Source organism: Gasterosteus aculeatus, chromosome 8 (assembly GCF_964276395.1).
Source record: "Gasterosteus aculeatus chromosome 8, fGasAcu3.hap1.1, whole genome shotgun sequence".
Classification (NCBI taxonomy): Eukaryota; Metazoa; Chordata; class Actinopteri; order Perciformes; family Gasterosteidae; genus Gasterosteus; species Gasterosteus aculeatus.
In genome coordinates this window covers 4933147-4948436 of record NC_135695.1, presented here as the reverse complement: position 1 = coordinate 4948436, position 15290 = coordinate 4933147, and the positions used below count along the sequence as shown (strand labels likewise).

Below are 15290 nucleotides of genomic sequence, written 5' to 3'. Positions count from 1 at the left end.
CCACGGCCTCTTGTGTACTTTTTCATATATTTATTAAGTGTTGGGTCTCTTTTATATTTTACAGCAATGTGTTATTTGAATACAATTGCTTGAAAAGTAGCACTTTTTTAATAGGCTTGTGATTAAACTAGTCCTAAAATGATTTATGCAGACGGAGCCAAACCGGTTGACTGTTCAGTTGGAATTAAAAAGGAAAGCGCGCACAAACAAAGCTGCGATGCGTTAAACAAGTGCTTTCCATTCAGGCTGGAACAGTTTGGTCAAATTTATTGATTACAATATTCTGAAATTCACCTACTCACGTGGCTCCAGTACATTGACGTCAACTTTGGATATAAAATGAAGTGACATTGACGGGATAAAACGTGAGTTACACTTGTCAAGGTTGACCGACGCGGGGAAACGGTCCTATATTTACATCCCGACCCGAGGAATCCATCTCCAGCCTCTTAGGAGTCTTTCGTGTGAGAGATCTTCTTCCAGAGTAAAGTCTTGAGATTGTTCAGAATCAACGAGTGTTCAATCTCCATCTGCTCAGTCGACCCTTTGAGCGCCACGCACGAGTACAGCTGCTTCTCCAGCTCCTCCCTGACGTCGGCCGGGGCGCCCCTCAGGACGTAGTCCTTGAGCGCCTCGCAGGCCTTGGCCAGGTTGGGCCTGGTGACCTCTGGCGTGCAGCGGTGCTTGGTGAGGTCGCAGGAAGTGACGCAGTCGACCCCGTAGAGGCAATCCTCGTCGGCGTCGCAGCGCCGCTGCCTGACCTCTTCTTGGAAGACGGCCTCGGGCACGATGTACCGCGCGTCCATCACCTTCAGGTCGTGGCGGCCGTTGTAGCCGAAACTGGCGGCGCTCACGTCGCACATGAGGAAGCTGCCGAAGGCGCCGTGGAAGACGTCCTCCACCAGCTCCAGCAGCCCGATGGAGATCTTGGCCCTGTGCGGCCAGGAGGGGGTGAACCACTGGTCCACGCTGCGGCGCAGGCCCGCCGGGATCCACGCCTCCACGATCCACGGCAGGCTGATGCCGTACAGCGGCGTGTGCGGCACCTTCTCCATCACGTACAGGTCGCCGCAGAAGCCCAGCAGCTTGGGCGTGTGCTCTCTGTCCTGCAGGACCAGCGCCAGCAGGAACTCGTTGAGCTGCAGCAGAGCCCACGTGGAGCGAGCCTCGGGCAGCGAGATGTGGCCGTCTCTGTTGGCGTCCGTTATGGACAGCACTTGGGTTGCCAGGTCCGCGATGTTGGCCTGATCCCCCACTTTAGCCTGTGGAAGAAAAGGAAACCAGACAAAAAGCTTTGAAGTTTGACTTTTAAAAACAAAAGTATAGTTACTGTTGCAACGTCTGCACAGTAGTAAACGAGGCGGATAAACGGAGGGAAAGAATGCCGCTTTGTAACGCTAATGGCATTTGAAAGATTCATGAGGGAATTTCTCACCTCGAACGTTTCCAAAACATGCTTTATTTTACTGTTTAGCTTAAATGAGACGTGGCTGCCATGATGAAAATGAGAAAATTACTCATTTTACAGCTAAGCGGTCCACTAAAACATCCAGTATTGGAATCTTGACAGTTTGCGCTCAAGAGCTTCCCGAGCAGTGATGGGCCGCTGCGTTTTACTCTTAATGCCAACAAAAAGGGACCAAGTATCTGACAAACGTGGCTGCGTTATTTCTCTTTGAGTTGCCAGCTGGAACTTGAATAAGTGGCTTCCTGACCTTCACGTGGTTTAGGATCATTTCTCTAAACTTTTCCACCGACGTCCCCTTGGTGGGCAGCGTGAAGGCCGCAGCCTCCTTCCTCGGCTCCATCTCGCTCCCCAAGTCGTAATGAGGCGCCTCCTCCATCTGGCACTTAATGACTCCCTCCAGGTCCCCCCAGCTCCCCGAGTACACCTGAAATAAACACGGGAGGCCTGAGCTGCATCTGGATTCACTACGAGCAGAGTGGGGAGAAACGATGTGATTATAAAAGACCGACCTGGCTTTTGGGCTGGGCGGTGAAGCACTTCCCCAGGTAAATCGTGTCCTTCTCACAGAGGCTGCTGCAGGCCGAGCCGTCAATGATTCCTTTCTTGTATTTATTGCACTGAAAAATGACTGGTAATGTTGGTAAGCTGCACCAAGGGGACTAGGGGGGGATGATGACAAGGGCATCAGGCGGCAAGAACACGACGCATGTGCATACTCACTATCGAATTTTTGCAGTCGTGCCCTCGGCACAGCTCTGTGTAGGACGAGTACTCGACGTACACGATCCAGCTCCCCACGAACACGGCCAGCCAGGAGAAGAACAGGTACTTCATGTGCAGGTAGGGAAGCCTGGCCTGTTGGAGACAGAATGCAGGGGGGGGCGGGGGGGTTCAATCACTCAATGGGATCATGGTGTGGATGTTTCGGTGCATCAAACTCTCTGGGGTGATTGCATCAAAGGTGATTTTTCATGTTCACAGTGAGCCTTTATAATGGTTCTTGTGTTTGTTCAAGCAAATCGTTGACGCAAGTATTCTGAGAAGCACAATCCAGGAATGAGAATGAATAGTGTAGAAATCAGTGTTGACGTTGATGCTTTACAAAGTGCACGTGCACGGCCAACAGGAGGCCTCGGTGAGCAGGGAATAAAGCTTCACAGCGTGCGTCCGTCATATCGGTGAGCTTTGAGACCTTTATGAACCCCTTTCCATGAGGCCGAGGGAATTACCCACAATTCATTGCAATGTGATGTTAAAAAGGGAATGAGCCTGGAGGTTAAGAATAAAAGGTAAAAGGATGGCACACATTACAAGCCTGTAATATTGGAGCAAAAAGACATGAAATCAGGTGTAAGATACTTGTTTATTCATCAAATATTTCATTTTCACATCAAAGCTTTTTTTAATTAAAAAATGGTAACATTATTTTAAACATTTATTTTAAGAACCTGGAAAACCTAGGTAGTAACATTTATGAAATACTCCCTTGCACATCCTCATTTTTGATGTTGCCATAGTGACGTGACAAGAGCATCAAAGTGCTTTCCCCAGTCTACCATTTCCAGCCCGTCCAGACTCAACCACTTACCGGGAGATGCAGTCTGTAAAACCTGTAACGTTTGCATCTCCCAAACAATCCGGTTGCACACTTTTTGCTCACTTATTAGATCACGTTTGATGAAACGGAACATCGGTGCTCAGCATTTTGTCAGCAACCTGACAAAACACATCCACGACGACACGCCATGTGTTAATTGATGCTTACAGTGGAGTCCTTTGCTCTGTGAGTCGGGTGGTGGGCTACAAATGAGCTACTAAGAGTTGTGTTATAGAGTAGGCCGACGTCATTAGTGCACGTTGCCTCTGAATAGGTGCTCCGTGATTAACAGCAACAGTGGAACATTTAGAGCAACTCCAGCCTTGTTACCGCGGCTTTTCAATTTTCTTTCTAATTCCCCTGCTGATGAATACAGTCTGCTGCGATCAATAATGGCGGCCTTCCAAGTGGAGAAGGGGAGTTTTTAACAGTGCTTCCATTATGGATTCTTGTACTTGACAGTGATGGACTCCCCCTGCTTCCACTGTCTGCCCACTTCAGCTCGGGTCGGCTTTATTACCCTGCCCCCACACACACACACACACACACACACTACTTTTACTTTCAGTAAGACTCGTGCTTTTCGATTCGTAGCGCTGACAGATGAGCGTAAAATGGTTCATTGGTCACTTTTATGCACTTAAACTAATTTAAAAAAAGCTCTTTTAGAAGCACAGAATGTAGTTTTGTTTGCAGTATTGACTAAGAGATTACATTTACATCTCCCATCCATTTTGTACCGTTGACACCGCAGATCATTCTGATATATAGCTTCTAGGCAGCATCTATATTGCGCGCTGTCGTCTGATTCCTTTCCAAGCAGCGGCCTTTAATCTGATGTTGCTCTGTGTTTTTTTAGGAGAAAGCATGTCAACGTATATTTCTACCATTGCTGTCAGGGCCGTAGGGACCAGCAGAGGTCGTGTTTTCTTCTCCATAACTGAGAATCCAACAGCATGAGGAGTTTACACTCTTTAGTGGCACAAGATTCGAAGCCAATTTCTGATCATTTTAACACTTCAAACATACATTATCTTACTTCATTGCTATAAGCTACTTTAGGAAAAATATTGGATTGGGTTTAAAGCCAAAATGAGCATACCGGTATATATGTCCCTTATACAGTATACTGTATGTCCCTTATATATGTATATATGACAGGGAGCAGCTTACAGCTCCTGAGAGTAACACAGCAACACGTTGCATTCGTCACCTCGATACATTTTAGATCTCAAATTGACTGATGCCAATTTTGTACATAGAACACTAATCATCTCACAAACACCTCTGGGAAAAAGGAAATGATAAAATAGTCCATGACGAGGCATTTAACTCTGGCTATTTATATATGGTTGGGGCTGCTTTATGTGTTGATTGGTTTACTTCCCAATCTGACCGTGCTGGCGCACATAAAACGTAAAAGCGATGACCACACTAGTTCGCCCATAGTTCCTCCATATCGATCTCTCTGTGGGTGAAATGCATCAACAGCAAAAGTATTATGGAAATAACACGGTATGCTATCGCTTTTTATAATCAATGTGGTTTGTGGCTTTCATTTCAACTGCACTTCTATCACCGGAAATATGTATTGACCCCCATGTGAAGGGAGAGAATTACACAAACATGGCTAATGAGCTGATATCGACCGTGGTCGATGTGACCGCTATTAATTAGAGACTGACTGGGAGCTGTGGCCGGAACGAAGCGCCGGGCCTCCATCTGCTCCAACCCCCTCCTAGTCTACACCCACTCACAGGCCTGTTGAGGGGGGGTCGTGTATTCAGACCATCTCACCCCCGAAGGTTCAGTTCTAGTTTGTAAGACTGAAGCTGATTCCACGTTGAACCACTGAGGCAGAGAGGAGATTGAAGCTGATCAAGAGCAGCACATCACTGTCCTGGCACTTGGCTTTCGCAGCCTGCAACAGCGTTCATCCATTCATCCATTATGTATGATCATGAAGCTATTCCTCAGAGGTTGCCGGTTAATGGGCCGCTGTGCCGAGCCGAGAAAGACAGGATGGCCCGAGAAGCGGAGGATGGACGGGGCGAGGCCAGCTGTTTGTCAAATGTCAAGGACAACCGGAGAGAGTTTTGCACCAGTAGAGGCGGAGAGAAAAAAAAAGAAAAGAAAGAAAGGATGCCACGCTGTCTGCACAAACACTAAAGAGCTGACTTATCCCAGTCCAGACCGAAGGCAACACGCACACGCACACGCTGCCACCCCCCATACAAAGCCCGCATTTCCATGCTGACTCAATGCTGCGACAATAACACACGTGAACATTTTATCAGCCGTTGTCCTGTCTGTCACGCTGCTGTGCATCTCGGCAGGGAGTTCCCAAACAGTCGGCGACTGCGGCTTCCTGTATGGGGCAAACACATGCGGGTCTTTTTTTTAAAATGAATATGTAGAAAACTCGTAATTAATTAATTAAACCAATTAATGTCGAGCAACTAAAGTGGCATGCAAGTGGCATGCATGCATCATGCAAGTGGCATGCATGCATGCATCAACCGAAAGCGGATATGTCAGAAATCATCGTAGATTTGGAAATTATTCCGGTTGGAAATTCTCCTGTTTGGTGACATTTCTTTGACTGAATTTGAATATCAATATGTAACAATCCTTGTTAAATATAAGCATTCTACCAACGCATTTAACAAAGGGTCTACCGACCCCTATAATAATAATAATGATAATAATGCTGTATGTCATTTATTTATTGTGTAAAACAAAAATAGACTCAGTAAATCTGTGTGTGCTGCATATATGTGTGCCTCTATCAAAAGTATCTAACCTAGATTTAAGAAGTAATAATTAGATTAGGAACAAAAAGCAATTATATAAATTAAGTTAAATGTAAAATGCAGAAGATTGCCATTTACAAGGTAATCATCTATGAAGTGAATACAGCACAACTAGTGCCCTGAGCAACGCAAAGGATTCCTAAAGAAACTAATGTGTCCCTTGTTGAAATATTAAGTAAAAATAAAAAAAGAAACAGAATGGACTTCAAAGATTTCGATTGGCACTGGAGGCGTTTACACAGTGTGACTGCAGAAACAAAATCCTCTTTGCATTACCTGGATGAGCGCAGACGTTGTGCTCATCCAAAGACTTCTGTGGTGCGGATATAAAAAGAATCATATAGGAACAACACCAACATCACCAGCTCGCGTGACACGTCGGCTTTTCATGTTTCAGAGAAAATAGCTTCTCTCCAAGGACCACGGACTGACACTTCTTAAGTTGTCCCTGGAAGGCTGAGGTGGCCTAGAAACCTGCGCCATGCGGGTGACCGTCCCCGGAGACTGGCGGCTCCCGCTACTCACTGCATCTGACAGCTTCTGACTCTGAAATGCACGGGCACGCGTGCTCTGGAAGCACACCCCAGCAGCCCAGAGGAGACGTTTCACCAAAAGTAGGCGAACGTCTCAAAGAGGAGAAGCAGAGACTCTGGTGTGATGACGCAGCAGCAGGGAGACACTTTGAGACACTTCAGCCAGCCGGGGGAATGTGCTCGAGTTGACCTTCTATCAACGATCTAACTGTGTGGATGTTAATTGAGGGTTCCTGGGGGCCTCCACCGGTTCTTGAGGAGCAACCCTACAGCAGCAGAGTTGAATTGGACTTCTCAGGAAAGCCACAGTGGACTTCATCTAATTTCACTCACATCGAACACGTTACATAACGTTCGCCGACATAATGAGGATAACGAGGCCAGCAGCGGCGTGGGGGTGACTGATGATGAAGTGTTTCTTGTTCTGTTAACAACCCAGAGGAAGTACCAAAGAAACGAGGAAGTACTTGTGCTATTATAAGTTCTGCCGTCCCCCTTTTTTTTAACGTGACTGTAGTGTACACCAGCACCGTGTATCATGGATGTGGTTGCTACGGCAACGGGGATCAAGGAGGATGGTTGAGCCGTCGTGCATCAAGTGACTTTATGATTCAGTCTAAAAAAAAAAAAACCCTGCCTACACAGCCACCGATGCGTTTGCAAAGGGGAATCTTAAAGAAGTGACAGGCGGTGACATCAGACAGATGGACACCGGGGGGGTGCGCTTACCTGGATGTGCAGCGGCTTCCTGCAGAGTCCCCATGGAAACCGTCCTCTCGCCATGGCGAACGGAGAACATCTCACTCAACCCGTCACGGGAGGAAATCGGGCGCTCGGCTCGCGCGGTGCGGGGAAACGGTTAACCCTGCACATCTCGCTCGCATTGCGAGCAGTCGTCAGTCATTCCGTCGGCGGCATCGTGCACGCTGCGCGTTCGGAGGCGGAAGAAGCGCGACGACCCGCGGACTGCAGCGAAGTGAGACTCACGTTGGCCGCGCTCATCCCCCCCCCCCCGGGGCGCTCCGACCAATTACAGGAGGAGAGGATGGCGCACAGTCAGCGCCTTCAGGTGCCTTCTGACTCCAACGCCAATCTGCAGATTCGTTTTCCAAAGCAAATTGATGTCTATTTTTAGGTGACAGAGAATTTGGTTGTGTTTTGTATCGGTTAAAAAAAAAAGAGAAGTTACACAATATTGACGAGTTTGTGAAAAACACGTGTGTGAGTTGCTATTTAATGTAATTTACTGCGAAACAAAGATGACATATGGGCATTCAACACACATATGACAAATGTGCTTTACAATAAACTGCTTCATGCACGTTTGTATGGATCTGGATGAATGGGCCTGTTGACTCGGAGTGGCTGCAGAGGATAAGTACGTTCCTGAAAATGGAAACACTAAATCTTTCCAGTAAAACGTCTGTACATCATTCGGAATGAACATCATTCTAAATGATGCACTGTTTGCAAAAAGAAATCTGAACATTCTTTATGCCGAGTTTAACAGTAAATCCAAAAGCAGCGTTAAGTGCCGCAACCAGTAGGAAGACTTTGAAATGACACAGAACTACTCACTGATTGGCAGAAAGGTCATCTTTAACATTGCATAGCAGCTTGCCACTGGCTCTGTGTCGCCTGCTGCTTTGTCGGGTTTTGGGTTTAAGTTCTTCCCTCCTGGTGCGTAGCTACACCATTATCACTATAATATTTGGTTCTTCTCACCTAAACTGAGCTTTTTAGTGTCTCTCAGCCAGTCGCTTTCATGGTCCACATACCACATATTACCATAAGGAGATGCAGGACAATAAAGCAGACCTAAAAGTAGAGTGAATGTGTACTGATGTTGAAACAAGACAACATCAAAGTAATCAAAGACTGTTTAATGGACTTCAACTTCCAATGAAACTTGCCTCAGGGAAAAAATGCTTTGATGATTTCGTGAAAAAAAAAGTAATTTCAGGAAGAAGTCCCATTGGGAGATGAGCCAGATGTCTCCAGGTTTTCTTCGTGGACTCGTCTCACAGCTCAGAGGGAAGCTTGTGTCCTGTTGATGAAGAATACGAAGCCTTCGGCTCCATCGTCTCAGCAACGCTTGTGAATCCCTTCATCCTTGTTTTGATATATCTTTCTTTTACTTATTACATCTCATTGGGATTAGCCTGTGCCACCATGTATGTATTTTCTTCCATCATTGAATCCTACTAGTGGCGAGCAGAGGAACATCTGTAGACCATCCTTCTTTACAATAGAGATTTGCATATTAATGTGACATGTGAAAAGCAGTAATATCACATTACTGCTTCCTACAAAGGAAGACATATAAGATGGTAAGAGTGCTCTCAATGAATGGACCAGCGTTCAGCCATAGAGCCCATCGTCATGTGCAGCACGATGCCCATTATCATCCATCAAAACAGCCAAACTATCTGCGATTGCATGTCATGATAAAAGCTTTACCAAGTGTAAAAGCTAAAACGCAAAATGTCTTTGCAGTAAGAGATGAAAGAGATTTGATTTGCTCAGACTCCAGAACGCATCCATCACAACAGAGCACACTGCTAAGTTCTTTATAGAGACCACATTAGGGAAGACAGAAACAAAGCTGGCATCACTCGGAGAGCAGCTCAGAGATCAGATGTGGGAGTTATGAAGGAAACTGGATGCACATGTGGTGTTTCCTGAGATTATGCAAGACCGATTACCTTGAGGCACTTTGAGTGGGCAGATAGAAAAATCTATTTCTACATAAGAACAAACAAACAACAACCTTGATGCGGAGAGGAAGGCAGATGTGGCACCAAAACTGAGATTGTGGTTTCAGAAATATTCCTCTGGATGGCTGGTTTAGATAATCACAATGTCCAACGTGATGAAGGCCTCCTCCACAAACACAACCTCTCCGACGCTTCAACACTGCATCCACAGAGACGTCCACGCCTGAAGCCAGTTTACCTTCCATCAATCCTTGTTTGTTCTTGCAGCCCACACCTGCTCATTACCTCTTCGTCCCACTCACATCCGTCGCAAGTCAACAAGTAACCGTGGCAACAAATGACAGGACGTTTCCCATCCAACCGCCCGCTAGAAATAATTTCTGATTTGGAACTATTTGTACCTGTGCTGCAAATTGTCTTTAATAGAGATGGCGCGGACGGGGGATGTGGGATGTTGATTTAAAAGCAGATGTTGAAATGATCCTCTAAAAAGGAATATTGCTTCCTTAATTAAAAGTGCTGTGTTGAGATGAAGCCAGCAGACTTGCATTAAATTACTGGGATTAGCCTTCCCCCTCATGGGGATTTACCCGTATTACAACTTCATAGAGCTATATTTAGCTTGTGTACAAAACACACGGATAAGAATGAAAGCGGGTTCATGAGCTAAGAGAATGTGCGACAAATCACACCAAGAACGTATTTATTTGTTACTTTTTCAGTGATTCCTGCCTTTTCTAAGAGCTGAAGAGCCTTTGTAGAGTGTGTCTGGTAACATTCTGTTTTAGGAGGATTGTCAGCGAATCCAGAACCTGATCTATCCGTGCTTGATTGTTTATTTTTGTGGTACAAAACCTAAAAACAAATGAATGAGCCCTGGCTGACCTACTTTATAGCGTATTGCTTATTGGACGGGGTTTGTTTTTAATTAAAGGGCCAGCCCTTGTCACGTGGCTGTCACGCAGCGGTGTGGGGTTCCCAGAATGAGGACTCCAATGCAGAGTTTTAGACAAAAAAAGGTACTTTAATGAACCCCCCAAAAAACATGTTGCCTTGAATCCCGTCAATCTCCTGCAGCTCCTTAAATAATGTTGTTTTGCAAAAGCTGGCCTCTGGTGGAGGCCAACGTCATTACCACAGCGTTGCTCACGATATCACACTCTCAGAAAGGGAGGAGTGGGAGGAGGAGTATCTAGTTGTTTGCAATCTGCAAACTCACCCCAAGATGCCATCCATTTAGTAAAGTCTCTACAACTGACTTCACAGATGGTTTGAGTGTTTGTGTTGATGTGTTCTCCAGCCTGAAGTAGATGATTGATGATAGATGATGGACGATTTAAACGTTAGAAGGTCCCTCAAAATATTGTGTTGAGTGAGACGGCAAAAATGAGATCTTGAGTAACCCTTTTATCTAACACTTGTCCTCTCCTTGTGATGGACTTTGTAGATCACAAGTTGGAACAAGTTGATCCTAAATTCGTATAGTTATACTTTAACCACGGCAGCAGATGCACAACGCACAAAGCTGGTCAGGCTTGTGGACATTGCAGGATCAGGGTCAAAATACGCCATCATCACTGCTATATTCACTGTTTGGTCATGTGCGTGTTTGGATATTTCTTAACACAATCGCTTCATTATAGAGAAGGGTAGGAAATGTCTAACACAACAGCTTTTAATGGGTCTGCTCATTACCCCCCAGGGAAGAGATCCCACTGGACAAGCTTTCTGAAATAAACAAAAATGTGACTGTTTTAAAAATCAAATTTACATTGCGCAATCCTTGGTTTCATATAGGTGTGGTTTATGTTTTTAAAATAAAATTAATGTGAGTTTGTTTTTGTTCCTACAAGCGGCCGAAAGGAAGGAAGGAAGGAAGGAAGGAAGGAAGGAAGGATGGGGAGACGGAGGCTGCGTTGGTCACGCTGCAGGAGCTCTGCTTAAGGACGAAAGAAGCCCCGGGGAGCCCTGCAGGAGAGGGCCTCTTATTAACAGCACAGGAAAGCTGAAAGGTGAATTACACGGACGGGCCTTTTTCTATCTCCCTACAATCAGGAGCGCCTTTACATTGCTAATGGTTGTAAACATCAGAAGAAAGAAATCTAATGCAATAATACCAACAGGTGAGCATTTACGCTGCTCACCTGTTGGCGTAACATTCAAGCCTCCCTGCTGTCGTACTAGAAGGCCACATTTACTGGTCATTACATGATGTTTGTGATGGGAGTGGGTGTCTTGGAGGGAGTCCCAGCTGACAAGGGAGAGCTGACAGTTTGATCGAGTGCCTGCTGTCTCTTTTCCTTCCTACAGCTGACATCCCCCCCTGCAGCACCTCTACAGCACTTCCTGGCACTGACTTTGCTGGTAATATTTGTGGCAAATCCTGGATATCTAACTAACAGATTACTGATTCAAATGTAGCAGGTGAGGTAAACACACATTTTGTGAATTAATGCGGGAAATATGTTGTGGTCACTGATCAAGAGCAGAGAGAGACTTTACATGAGTACAAAACACTCCAAATCTCAGCTTCAGTCACACAGTCTCCATTGATGCCCGGCTGCGCCTCTATTCCCACCTTGCACGGGACGCCAACACAACGCTGCAGCCCAAACAGCCAAGACAGAGGGGCCGTGATCCGCGAAGCCACCTGAGGCAGACTGGAAGCATACGGCGTGCAGGAACAACACTTTGCTGCCAATAATTAGCACAAGCATGAGTATCAATTGCAATTTTTCTTGGTTAGGGTTTGGCACCCTCAAAGTACTTTTCCTGTAAATATGAATGATTAGACTACTGTTAGAGGTACAATTTATTGTCACATTGTTAGTTTGTTAACCAACAATGTAACACTCTCCACCGCGGTGGATTAAGGTTGAGGGTGAATGAAGAGGCGTGGGAACAAAGCGCTTACATTCTCAGGGACTGGTAAGAACATCCGTCCCTCCACACAAAGCCTTCTGTGGGCCGTCTGTTCTCTCTGTGCCTGATAGAAATATAAACACACACACACACACACACACACACACACACACAGAAGCACACACAGATACATAATAGAGGCTAGAGAGGGCCGTAGCCTCCATTAGAGAAGCAGGGCCGCACACCCTTCTGGAAGTTGTTGCACGGTCTTTGACACAGTCATCCACAACCTGCCTGACTACTTTCACATATACTGACTACTTTCAATTGTAACACAATTAAATAGTTGGTAACACACTGACTGAATATGATCAAAAATGGTGGAAGCATGGCTTTTTATTATGTTTTTGTTTTCTTTTGTGTCTTTATTGTATATATGTCTTTATATTTCTAATGGTATGTCCAGTATAACATACTGCCGGCTCATGTTTGCAAGCTGTTTTGAACCTCATTCCTCTTCGTCTCCTTTGTTTGAATCCTCCAAAGCGGAGCCGGGTCAAAAATGAGTAAGTGTAAAAAGGATCCATTTTGCCTGCAGCCAGTCTTATGACTTGTCAATTGCAATGGTGTGTACTGAGAACAGGCGGTTTCCAGATGACTTGCAGACATGTGAGGTTACAAAAGGCTATAAAAAGCACTCATTTGAAAACAAAAAAGACATTTTATGAGCTGCAGCAGCACAAAAAAAATCTATGCTTCAGAGTGGATCATGATTGGACGTTGAAATCGTGTTCAGAGGCGTCTTCCTTGTGTCTTATGCTCACTGATTGTTGCATCGCAGGACACTCTGTCTTGGTGTTGACTTGCAGGTCGTGCTGTTCCCATTTTTAAAACTCAACATGAGTAACCTCGATGGCGAGCTCACTCGCAGGGAGCAGCAGTTACTGAAAATCCGGCGTGACAGCGACACCAAGGCAGCCGAGCTTGTCAAGATGGAGAAGATGCTGCAGCAGACCAAGAACCTTTTGGACAAGAAGACGGAGAGCGGTTCAGAGAGCCAGGACTTCCAGGAGAACATGGGTCTGTATTGCTATTGGAAACACGTTACCCTTCATGCTTTAACCCGTGGTTGTGGTGAGTGACTGTTTGTTTTCCTTGGCCCGCTGGTCGCAATAGAAGACCTGGAGGAAAGAGTAAGATCCAGCAGACGGCAAAGGAGGAACTCCCTCCATCACACACAGATGCTGGAGAGCCAGATGAAGACTGTGAAGGGCGAGTTGGTGGGCACGCTGGACCACCTCCAGGAGCTGAGGAACGTCTTGCGCCGCTCGCAGCAGAAAGCGGAAGAGCGCAAAGCCACCATGGAGAAGCTGGCGTCGGGGCTCAGGTGAAGCGCGGCGAGACGAGGCTTTGGCCTTTTTTCACGCTGACGCCGGGCAGAGATGACATCAAACACCCGTAGGCCACTGAACGCGAGGGAAGAGACGTGAGCTGCTGCGGTGAGGCCATTGTTTGGCATCTAACGTTCAGACTTTGGTTGTGCTCTCTCACAAACGTCTGAGGTGGCTTCTTCATCCTTTTATCCTCCCTTTATTGTCCTGTTATTATTAATACAATATTTTGAAGGCTACATGTCGAAACGCTTTTGATGTCCTCAGTTTTAAAATACAATCAAATACACATCATTTTTTTCTTCTTCAAGTCTGAAATATGCAGCTTTAGAAGCAACATATACTCTGAGAAGCTGTCATGATCATTTGTGTTTTTCTGGCTTAGCATGTCCATCCGTTTATGACAGGAAAGAGATAACATAGATCCCCTCCACGTTATTGACGCACTTTTAATGAATTCCTCCCTGCCAACAATAACATGTGTGTTGTTTTTTGTAATCTAAATCTGTAACCATTTTAGAACAAAAAAAAAGTGGATTTAGTCTCCTGGCCCATGCATGCACATGTTAAAAATAGCAACATAAATGCCCATTTGTGTGGGCGTAAGTGGGGAGTAAAATGTGTCTTTTAAATGAACTCTTTTACAATGTATCGTCGGGAGTGCACAAATAAACAATCCTGACCATTAAATGGTGGAGGAAAACACTCAGTGTTTCGACTCGCTCCGGGGTCATTGGCTTTTGTCTGTTTCCTGCGGTGAGTCAGCTGAAAAGTGTGTTTGTTCCTTCCCTGTGGCTGAGCTGTGATCACATACATCTTGTTAAGCACCGCTTGATTCACACAGCCTGACATCATGTGAGACTTTTCTTCACAGACCCTGACCCGTAGCTGTAATTATAACACCATGTCAAGGGGAAGACTGCTCATTACCCACAGCCGAGGGCGTAAAAATAGACACCCTCACTTTCAAGTCTCTCACAAGGGTCTCATTCTGCCAACTCCTAAGGACACTGGGGGGTTTACAGGGGTTTTGGTGTATGAGACGCATCTCTGTCAGGTTTCCTTTGTGTGCTTATTCTTCATTGACCAACAATAAACAAAAGATGCAATTAAAGGAGTGATATACAACCATGCAATGACTATTTCTGGGTACATGCTGATTTTATATCAATGTCAAAACTCATTTTATTATGAGACAATGTGATGGTGTGTGTGCTTCAACATAGAAGTTCACTAGCGAGCGACCTGTCCACCTCTGACTGTCAGAGCCTATTAAAAGGAAATGATGACAATGACAAAACCCACAAAGAAATTAATTGTGGGTTTTGTTGTGCACAATGAAGGTCTATTTACTGTGCCTATTGTTGTTGTTTGAAGATGTATACAAGCCACTGTGCCTTCGATTCATGTGACTTCTTGTGTGGTGCCAGTCACGTGCACAGATAGACCCCTAATGGTGCTCAAGCACCTTCCTTTTCCCCCTGGCTGAGAAAAGTGCCCCTTCTGCTGCAGCCCAATCTTTTCTTCATTTGTCAATGTTTAAGAATAAAAATTACTCTAGGATCTCCTTGACAACGGAAAAGATAAGCCCACTACAGGACCAGATGAGAAGGATGGACGACTAAAGAGCAGCGGTCGCCTTTCTTTCATTGTGTTAAGTAAGTATTCCCTCACTAAGACTGTGTCACACATACGTCCACATCATAGTTTATTTTTCATCTTCACTGGGTGTTCACATCATAGTCTATTCATCTCCACTGCATGTTCACTAACTCTCCTGTCATTTCAGATCCTCCCACCTCGTCACCTGATTTCCTGCACCTGGTTCTCCTCACCCTCACCTGTGGTGCCTTCCCTCGTCAGTCACTCACTATTTAAGCCAGTCACATTCTGTTGCTCACTGCCAGAT

At 45.6% G+C, this 15290-nt stretch overlaps 2 protein-coding genes across 2 annotated transcripts; one reads left to right on the top strand and one right to left on the bottom strand.

The window, feature by feature from the left end:
* Positions 1-13: 13 nt before the first annotated feature.
* dipk1ab (divergent protein kinase domain 1Ab) lies at positions 14-7388 on the bottom strand. The gene is made up of 5 exons (XM_040184356.2): positions 7141-7388; positions 2189-2323; positions 1978-2085; positions 1716-1892; positions 14-1262 (listed from the first exon to the last, which is right to left on the bottom strand). The coding sequence occupies exons 1-5, from the start codon at positions 7192-7194 to the stop codon at positions 450-452; spliced, it is 1287 nt and encodes a 428-aa protein (XP_040040290.2). The 5' UTR covers positions 7195-7388; the 3' UTR covers positions 14-449.
* Positions 7389-10985: 3597 nt separating this feature from the next.
* LOC120823842 (uncharacterized) lies at positions 10986-14510 on the top strand. The gene is made up of 5 exons (XM_040184256.2): positions 10986-11140; positions 11439-11552; positions 11658-12056; positions 12860-13070; positions 13167-14510. Exons 4-5 carry the CDS (start codon positions 12890-12892, stop codon positions 13379-13381), a joined length of 396 nt encoding a protein of 131 aa, XP_040040190.2. The 5' UTR covers positions 10986-11140; positions 11439-11552; positions 11658-12056; positions 12860-12889; the 3' UTR covers positions 13382-14510.
* Positions 14511-15290: the final 780 nt, after the last annotated feature.